Consider the following 9,584-nt stretch of genomic DNA (forward strand, 5'->3'; position numbering starts at 1 on the left):
TGAACAACAACCAAAAACTAACAGCACACACAGAAACTTCCCTCCCTCAAGATTTGAAAGTATCCTGTCTCCTGATTGATTCTCTGGTCAGGTGACAGCCAGGCTTACTGAACTTCTTAACCCTTTACAGTCAAAGAGATATAAAGTACTTCTATGCTATTAACTTTTCTTATCTGTTTATGACACTGCCATTTCCACATTTTCTGTTATTGTCTTTTCTCTCTCATTGAGTAATAGGCCTACCCTGTCCTTGGTCTTCCTTTTGCTTCTAATGTATTTGTAGACTGTTTTCTTGTTACCCAACAAAAACAAACAAAAGGATGAATTTTTTCACACAATGCACAGTCAAGCTGTGCAACTCCTTGCCAGAGGATGTCGTGAAGGCCAAGACTATAACGGGGTTCAAAAACGAACTAGATAAATTCATGGAGGAGAGGTCCATCAATGGCTATTAGCCAGGGTGGGCAGGGATGGTGTCTTTAGCCTCTGTTTGCCAGAAGCTGGAAATGGGCGACAGGGGATGGATCACTTGAGGATTCCCTGTTCTGTTCACTCCCTCTGGGGCACCTGGCATTGGCCACTGTTGGAAGACAGGATACTGGGCTAGATGGACCTTTGGTTTGACTCAGTTTGGCTGTTCTTATGTTATGTACCCTTTATCTCTCTAGCTAATTTAATCTCATTTTTTTGCCTTTGCCTTTCTTATTTTATCTCTACATGCTTGTGCTTTTATAGTCATCATTCGTAATTAGACTTAGTTTCCTTTTTTTGGTAGGATTCTTTTTTGATTTTCAGATAATCAAAGATGATCATCCAGTTAAGCCAGAGTGGTCTCCCCGGGAGAGCATGCAGCATGCGCATCCCCTGGAACAGTCTGCACTGAATGCAAAATGGCCTCCTAGCCCTGCAGACTGTACAATCCTTAGCAAATTATGGTGCAGTACACAGAAAATAAACAGATTCAGTACACAGAAAATGAACAAAGCTAAGCCATATGGACAAGTCCTACAGATTTTAACAGAAAATGGTAAACCATATCATTTAACCATCCTGCAGAATGGACTAGACAATTATATCCTGCTATATATAGCTCAAAATCCTATGTGAAGAATATAATTTTTATTAAATTCCATCAGTTTTGAAAGTATCTCCTATAGGACTTCACTATATTTCTACCAAACTCTCTTGGTTTCATCTCTGTTCAGTTCTAGAGGGCTTTTCCACACATGAAATACATTCCAGTGCCTCTTACTACAGACACTGGGTGAATTGGCTTAGTGATTTTTCTAGCATACTGGATACCAGGGCCCATGCAGGCCTTTCCATACCATGGCATCCTTCATTTACACCAGATGGGGTAAATTAAATGCTTCATGTTACAGAAGCCCGGGTACAATTTTCAAATACACCCAAGTGATTTAGGAGCTTAGGTCTAACTGAAAATCTATGAGACTTGGGCTCCTAAGCCACTTGGATATTTTTTCAAATTGTACCCCAAGTCTCATGAAAGTCACTTGTGAAAATGGGATTTAGGAGCTTTTGAAAATTTCACCCCATTGCTTATTTGTTCTGCAAAGTGTTTTTTCTTGAAGTGTTTTTCAAACATGAATTAAGCTGCACACTGCTCCTGTATCTTAGTTTAAAGATAGGGAAGCAGGCAACATGAGCTTGAGTGACTCAAAGACACACAGGGAGTCAATCGCAGAGCTGGGAAAAGAACCCAGGAGTCCTGACTCCCTGTCCCCTGCTCTAGTTTTAATTATCAGACAAACTGGATTAAATTCAGCACTGATGTAACACCACTGACTTCATTGAAGCTGGGCTGAATTTTGCTCTGTGTCACCCCGCTGTCTCCATTCTGTAAATCCATCTATACTACATGGCTAAAAAATCTCCCAAAACATACAAGCCCTGCCTGGAGAACAGACAGCAATGAGCCTATTTTTAGAGAAAAACAGAGATTTTGGAATGGAATATTAAGAGTTATCTGTAAAAAGAAATGGTTAGGCTGCCAATCATATCTATCAGGAGCACATGTCCCAGCTGTGTGGGAATCATAGAATCATAGGACGGGAAGGGACCTTCAGAGGTCATCTAGTCCAGTCCCCTGCACTCATGGCAGGACTAAGTATTATCTAGATCAGCCCTGGCAGGTATTTGTTGAACCTGCTCTTAAAAATTCCCAATGATGGAGATTCCACAACCTCCCTGGGCAATTTATTCCAGTGCTTAACCAAGTTGACAGTTAGGAAGTTTTTCCTAATGTCCAACCTAAACTGCCTTTGCTGCAAGTTAAGCCCATTGCTTCTTGATCTATCCTCGGAGGTTAAGGAGCACAATTTTTCTCCTTCCTCCTTGTAACAACCTTTTATGTAGTTGAAAAGTGGTATCATGGCCCCTTCTCAGTCTTCTCTTCTCCAGACTAAACAAATCCAAATTTTTCAGACTTCCGTCAGAGGTCATGTTTTCTAGACCTTTCATCATTTTTGTTGCTCGTCTAAATAGAAACATCAGAGCAAACCCCCTTCTGCACCTTGCACACAAAGACCAACAAGAGGGAGAGGGACACCAGCATTGCACAGGAGAGCCAAAGCCAGTTGTTTCTGACAGAACAAAACAGGAAGACAAGAAACAACATCAAAATGCACGCGCTGATTTCTAGGTGAACAGATGGAAGGCCAGTGAGGCAGACATGCCAATGCAGAAACTACAGGATGCTTTCAGAATGCAGCTACTACACGAGATGCTGGCCTCATTTGTAAATAAGTTTCAAGTAGTTTTTTCAATGGGGTTTTGAGGTAGTCATGTGCAGGGACTGTCTGAATTAGGAGAATAAACTGAATTCAACAGAAGGACCAGAAACCAGGCACACAGCAAGGCACTGGACTGGCAAGAAGATGGACTAGAGGCTACAGCAGATGTTTGAGGGTCCGGATTCCTTGGTTCATTTTATGGTTCTTAGCACTCTTAAAAGACCTGTTGTGATAGCAGAGATCTACCTCAGTTGTAAGCTCAATGTGTGTAAAGATTCATAAAATGTCACAATAATCTGTAACCATGAATGTTACTAGCAAAAAGTACAAATGGGAGACAGAAGGACTGAATGGACAAAAACCTACTGATATAACTCAAGGGGCACGTTAAGATCATGTCTTGTAAATAAAGGATGTGTTTTGTCTTCTAGGAAATGGTATCAGACTATAACAGCAGCACAACCCAACAACCTGGGCTCCAGACTCTTTTCAAATAAGCGTTTCCCTAAACAGGACAGCTATTTCCATCTCTAATACAATCAACGAGACTGACAGACAGGCAGTTTTCCTCATTCCCTTTTCCTTTACCTATAGAGTTTTTATAAAAGCTGTTGTTAAAATAAAAGCCTTACTTAATATTTTACATTTCAAATGCTTCAGCTGTTTTCCCTTCTTTTTCTGTATTTTTAAGAAAAGATTAAAAAGATCTTTAATGGTCTGTTTCCCATGGGACACAACATAACACAAGAACTAGGGGTGCCCCAGTGAACTTAATTAGGCAGCAGGTTTCCAACAAACAAAAGGAAGTGTTTCAACCCACTGAACCTGTTGCCTGGGGATGCTGTGAAGGTCAAAACTATAACTTGGTTCAACAAAGAACTACGTAAGTTCCTGGAGGATAGGCCCATCGATGGCTATTAGCCAGGATGGGCAGGGTTGCAACCCCATGCCCTGACTGCCAGAAGCTGAGAGTGGATGACAGGGAATGAATCACTTGGTAATTGTCCTGTGCTGTTCATTTTCTCTGAAGAATCTGGCACCAGCCACTGTTGGCAGACAGGACATTGGGCTAGATGGACCACTGGTCTGACCCAGTGTGGCCATTCTAATGTTTTTATGACTAAGCAGGTTGAGATCTCTGCATTCCAATTGTTGAACCCTGTTTAACTGTTTCATGCTGTGCAGTGCCACATTAACACTTTTGACTCTCTAGGCCTGTTTATTCCATCAAAATTAACCCAACAGATCATTCATCTATAAATCTACAAATACTTTGCTACTGTTAATTAATGATACTTCTTACGGCTCCTGTGTGAGAGGAAATTTTTTTGCCCATTTTACAGCCCTGAGCCCCCTCCTACACCAAAACTCCCTCCCGGAGCTGGCACTCCAACCTCCTGTCCCAGCCCTGAGCCCCCTCCTGCACCCAAACTTCCGCCCAGAGTCTGCATCCTGACCCCCAGCCCTGAGCCCCTTCCTGCATCCAAACTCCCTCCCAGAGCTGGCACCCTGCACTCCCCTACACACCCCGACCTCCTGCTCTGAGCTCCCTCCTGCACTGTGAACTCCTCATTTGTGGCCCCACCCTGAAGCCTGAACCCCAGCCCAGAACCCATATCCCCTCCCACACCCCAACCTCCTGCCTCAGTCCAGAGCCCCTCCCCAACTCCGAACCCCTCATCTCCACCCCACAGCCTAAAGCCTCCTCCTGCACACCAAACCCCACACCCCTGGCCCCACCCCAGACCCCGCACCCCAATCCCCTGCCCCAGCTAAGAGCCCTCTCCCTCACTCTGAACCCCTCATTTCTGGGCTACCCCAGAGCCTGTACCCCACAACCAGAGCCCTCACCTGCTCCTGCACACCAAACCCCTGCCCCAGCCGAGTGAAAATGAATAAGAGAATGAGGGTGGGGGAGGGCAAGCAACAGAGGGAGGGGGAATGAAGGGGGGGCTCAGAGAAGGGGTAGGACAAGGGTTTCGGTTTTGTGCAATTAGAAAGTTGGTAACCTTAATCTGCAGTAGCCACTGAGTGTCATTAGTGATTTTATGCTTTTAAATTAAGAACTGGTTTTAGACAGAGGACGTGAATATCAGCTACTGTACTTGCCTGTAAATCATGCCTGATAAACCTCTTTCCTCTTCATATTTGGAGAAACATTTCATTCAGCGTTAAATGTCCCTTCAAATCTAACAGGGCCAGTAAAGTGGCAGACAGATAGCTTAATAACGTCACAGCTTATAAAAAGGAGTCTATTGCTTATGTCCTATTTCAGACTGCCTGAAAAATGGTGCTTGTCATTCCTCAGTCAGCGGTAACTGGCCACGAAATGCCACACAATCAGATTCTGCAAATGACATACACTCAGATTTTGCGAAAGCTGATTTGGAACAAAAGAAGCAAGAAAGAAGGCGGATTTCAAAAGGCCATTTTAGATATTAATACCTGCACACAAGGACGCTGCTAGTTGCTAGCACAATCAGGCATTCGATTTCATTCCAAATTGTGCCGTAGTGTTGCTGTGCGCTGCTAAACGTCTGCCACATTTAACCCCAGAGTTGGCTGCATTGCAGTGGTATGCAAAGCAATTAAACAATTAATTTGTGCATGTGCGGACACATGCTGTTTGCTGCGTGGCCTCTGCTTGAGGGATTTCCACTAACCCACACTGCTGATGGACTGGTGGAATTTTACAACAATCTCAGAGACAATAGAAACAACGGTTTACAAATGAAGAACTAACAAATCAGCAAAGGAGAAGCCAAAGGTAAAAAACTTGCTGTGAATGAGGGCTCAGAGTTTCAAAGATATTTAGATGCCTAACTCCTGGAGAAGGCAGTGGGAGTTAGGTGTCTAAATACCTTTGAGGATCTGGGCCCAGATGAATTGCAGCTCACAGATGTTATGTTCTGGGGTTGTGATTTGTCTCTCCCCGTGGTAGCATCATGTATATTAGAGACACAGACACCTGGTAATGTTTGCACCAGCAGGACTGCTATTCTGCTATTTTTCTTGATGTTATGTTAGTATAGGAAGAGATTCTGATCTAATTTACACCAGTGTCCAGTGAAGTCCAGTAAAGTCAATCAAATTTATGCTCGTGAGATCAGGATGTGCCACAGACTGTCATTAGTACAATCTGTTAGTAAAATACATAAAGCCCTTTGGGACCCATATGGAAGAAAGGTGCTTTATAAATGTAAAACCATCATCATTAAACAAGATTGCTTTCTTGAGTCTGTTTTGCAAAACCTGAGACTATAGGGAAATACCTCCATTAAAAGAGAGACAATAGGGTTCTAGTATTGCAGGTGGTTGACAGAGAAGGACTCTGCTGTATAAGACAGCCCAGAACCTGACTGAATGGATTACACACCTGGAGCCCAAGGATTTATTCTAATATGAGTTGGCAATGTTTGCCTGCTGGACCCTGCACTATTAGCTGGTATTGATCCAGCTGAGAAAGGGTTACTTAGGTTTTACTGATTCATGGAGGCAGGTACTTTGTTGCCTCATCTGGATATAAGTGAGGTGGAATGGCTCTCCAGAGAGAGAGGACACAGGGTTCGGGCTGTGCAATCCTCTGGGAGGATCCCTGGGAGCAGCCATGCCTAGGCAGGATTTTATTTTGTCTCAGTTTGAGTTTTTGTGAATAAAACCAAAACCTCAGGAAGAGGATTGGTTTTGATGTGCTACACATGTACGTGGCCTGTGTTTGGAGCACAGCGAGCAAATCACCTGCTCACATGAGATTATTTCCTTGTAAAATGAAGCCTCCTTCCAACTGTCATAAAGGGATTTGAACTCTCTTCCTCCTACAGTAACAGAGAGTAGGGACTCGACTCCCCAACCATCATTGGTTAATACTTAGCACATATATAGCATGGGAAATCTGTAGATCTCAAAGAGTTCTGCAAGAGAGGCTCAGTAACATTATCCCCACTTTACAGATGTGGAAGTTGAGGTGCAGAGAGATGAAGTGACCTTAATGAAGACAGTGGTGTAGTGGGAAAAAAATAAGTGGGTAAACGAACCTAACCTAAACACCATACTCCACAACCGAGAAATCTCCGTTTATCAGAGATATACCATACTGCGTATCGCCACACAGCAAGGCAGCGTCAGATCTAGGACTAGACTCATGTCTCCTGTGTCCTATGCACTGCGATAGGTGCTTTACATTTACAGGAATTAACCGCATGCTTACCTTAGGCATCTTGCGTAGGTTGGGGGAGAGTTTCAGGCAGGTGACGTGGCCTTGGTCATCTCCGATAATGATAATGGGGTAGATGGGGTTAAACTGGACATGGGTGATTTTGTTTTTCTTCTTGGCCACAACAGGCTGGCTGCAGATAGCTTCGTATTTATTAATGCTCAGATCAAACACATGGGCCTGGGGAACAAAGGCAGCAAACACAAAAGGGATTAATTAAGTGAGAACATCCATTCTGCAAAAAACAACACGCAGAGAATCACAGAAAGACAAAGGATCTATTAGGTCCCATCTAAATCTGTCTGCTGGGGCTGAGGGTAGGATTGCTTCCTACAGTCCATTTAAAACAGGGCAAGGCCCTGGAGAATAACTTGTGTGTAGGAGCTCGGATCACTTTCTTTGGCAGACAGACCACAGATGGGGTCCTTCCCTGGAGTCCAAGGCAAAGCTTCAACTGATTTGAACACGAGTAGGCCTGGACCTTTCGCTACCAGCCTCATGGGCCTTTAATCCCAGCTCAAATATTTGAAGTAACAAGGCAATCAGATTCTAACAGAAGATCAGTATGCAGAGTGATGCACAAGCCACGGAATGTTTTCCAATATGCTGATTATCTTTTACTGCAGTGCTTTCCAATATTTAGGGCCTTAATAACACAATAAAAAGAGATGAAACACTAATTAATAGGAAAATTATGTGAACAAGCACAGTATACTAATGAATATTTCATTGGAACTATAACTGAAATACACACTATAAAACTGTTCAAGCCCAAACCCCTAGCAGGAACTCTGTTGCTTTAGACATCACCAAACCTGCACCATTCTTGGGTATTATTTGGATTGTGGTAGGGCCTAGCTGCCCCAGTCATGGACCAGGCCCCATCGTGCTTGACGCTGAATCAGCACCGAACAAAATTAGTGGGTACTTAGCATCCACCAGCAGCCAGCTGCCCCCCACCCCTCCCAGTGCCTCCCGGCTGCCTGTGGCCCCGCTGATCAACTCCTTCCCCGCCCTCCCAGCACCTCCCACTCGCCATGATCAGCTGTTCTGTGGCATGCAGAAGGCTCTAGTGGGGAGGAGGAGGAGTGGGAATGGGGTGCACTCGGGGGAGAGGTCAGAACTGGGTGGGAAGAGATGGGGCAGGGGTGGGGGCAGGGCCTGGTGCAGAGTGGGGGCAGAAAGAGGTGGGGAAGGGGTGGAGGGTTGGGGGCTGGTAGGGGGACGGAGCCTGGGGCAGGGCAGAGGAGCTGAGCACTCCAGGGGCCCAGAGGAAGCCGGCGCATGTGGTTAAATCTCACGCAGTTCGGTCACCCAATTGTTATGCTGATTGCTTGGGGTAGCAGGTGGAGGCTCACCCACAAAGATAGTGCCATTGCGCTAATAGTGGGACATCCACTTAGTGCTAGAACTCATGTTGCCCCTAACCCAACTCTCGTCCACACACAAATCTGCAGCTCAAGCATGGTGCTGCTTTAAACTTGAGGGTAGCTGGCCTGTCAGGAAATATAAGTCAAAGCTCAAGTGCTGCTGATGCTCAGGCTACAGCGTGCTGTGTGGATGCAGTTAGGGTCCATTTGACTTTGGACAGTTCCCAAAGCCTTCCCCAAACTCCCCCGGGAGCCCTTGTTGTGACTACCAACCTACTCCAGACAGTATAAATAGCCCATTCCAGCATTCACACCCTGCCTTAGCACATAGTTCTCTGTATCTGAAATCCTCGTACAATGCTCCTATTGCACTTGTCCCTCTCAGATGGCATACAAGAGAGTGTCCTCCCAGCGTGCCGCTCGCTGGCCTCATGCCAACACCAAAGTTCTTGTGGACCTCTGGTGTGAGGCCAGCAAGACCTATGATTTGGGGTCCTGGATCCGAAATCCAAAGTCTTATAATGTTATTTCCATGAAGCTAGCTGAGGAAGGGATCCACTGCACTGCACCTCAGTGATGGGAGATGAGATCCCTGAACAGCCTGTGCTACTATGCAAAGGACAAGAACTCCCCGTCAGGTAACTCCCCTAGAAAGTTTCTCTTCCATGAAGAGCTGAACCAGGTGCCCAGGAGTCCCCCAAGCATGGAGCTGGGTGATGTGTGTGGTGACTAAGTACTGAGGACCTGGAAGAGGAGCTGAAGCCAGGACTGACCCTGTCTATAGTGATCTCAGCTGAAGGTGGAACAGAAGCTCACCTTGTCCAGGACTCCCAGGGTCCCCTTGGAGAGGAGCTGGAGAAACAGATCCGGGGGGATGTGGCAGAGGAACCAGTGGTGCCTGAGCTGATTAAGTAGCATCCTGCCATAATTGTTATAATTAGTGAGGATCTGACAACACAAGGGGCCATTGCTGCCTTTTAGGACCAACTTCTATTATTGTAGTTGTCATAAACAGATAGCTAAGGGTTAATGTTTCTTTCACCTGTAAAGGGTTAACAAAGGGAACCAAACACCTGACCAGAGGACCAATCAGGAAACCGGATTTTTCAAAGCTCAGGGGAGGGAATGTTTGGGTCTGAGAGTTCTTTCGTTTCATTGGTATTTGGTTGTCTCTTTGTGGAAGAGAGGAGACGTGCTTCTTTGGTATTGTGATGTAAGAGGTTGCATCAGTAACTCTCAGGTTAGCCA

General features: G+C 45.3%; 1 protein-coding gene across 1 annotated transcript in view; it reads right to left on the minus strand.

The window, feature by feature from the left end:
• DNAI1 (dynein axonemal intermediate chain 1) overlaps window positions 1-9,584 on the minus strand; it is a 291,024-nt gene that overhangs the window by 79,031 nt on the left and 202,409 nt on the right. Inside the window, exon 19 of the mRNA XM_075067475.1 lies at window positions 6,961-7,146. Within this exon, the coding sequence (XP_074923576.1) occupies window positions 6,961-7,146 (186 nt within the window). The remainder of the gene's footprint in view (window positions 1-6,960; window positions 7,147-9,584) is intronic.

Source organism: Chelonoidis abingdonii, chromosome 6, assembly GCF_003597395.2.
Source record: "Chelonoidis abingdonii isolate Lonesome George chromosome 6, CheloAbing_2.0, whole genome shotgun sequence".
NCBI lineage: Eukaryota > Metazoa > Chordata > Testudines > Testudinidae > Chelonoidis > Chelonoidis abingdonii.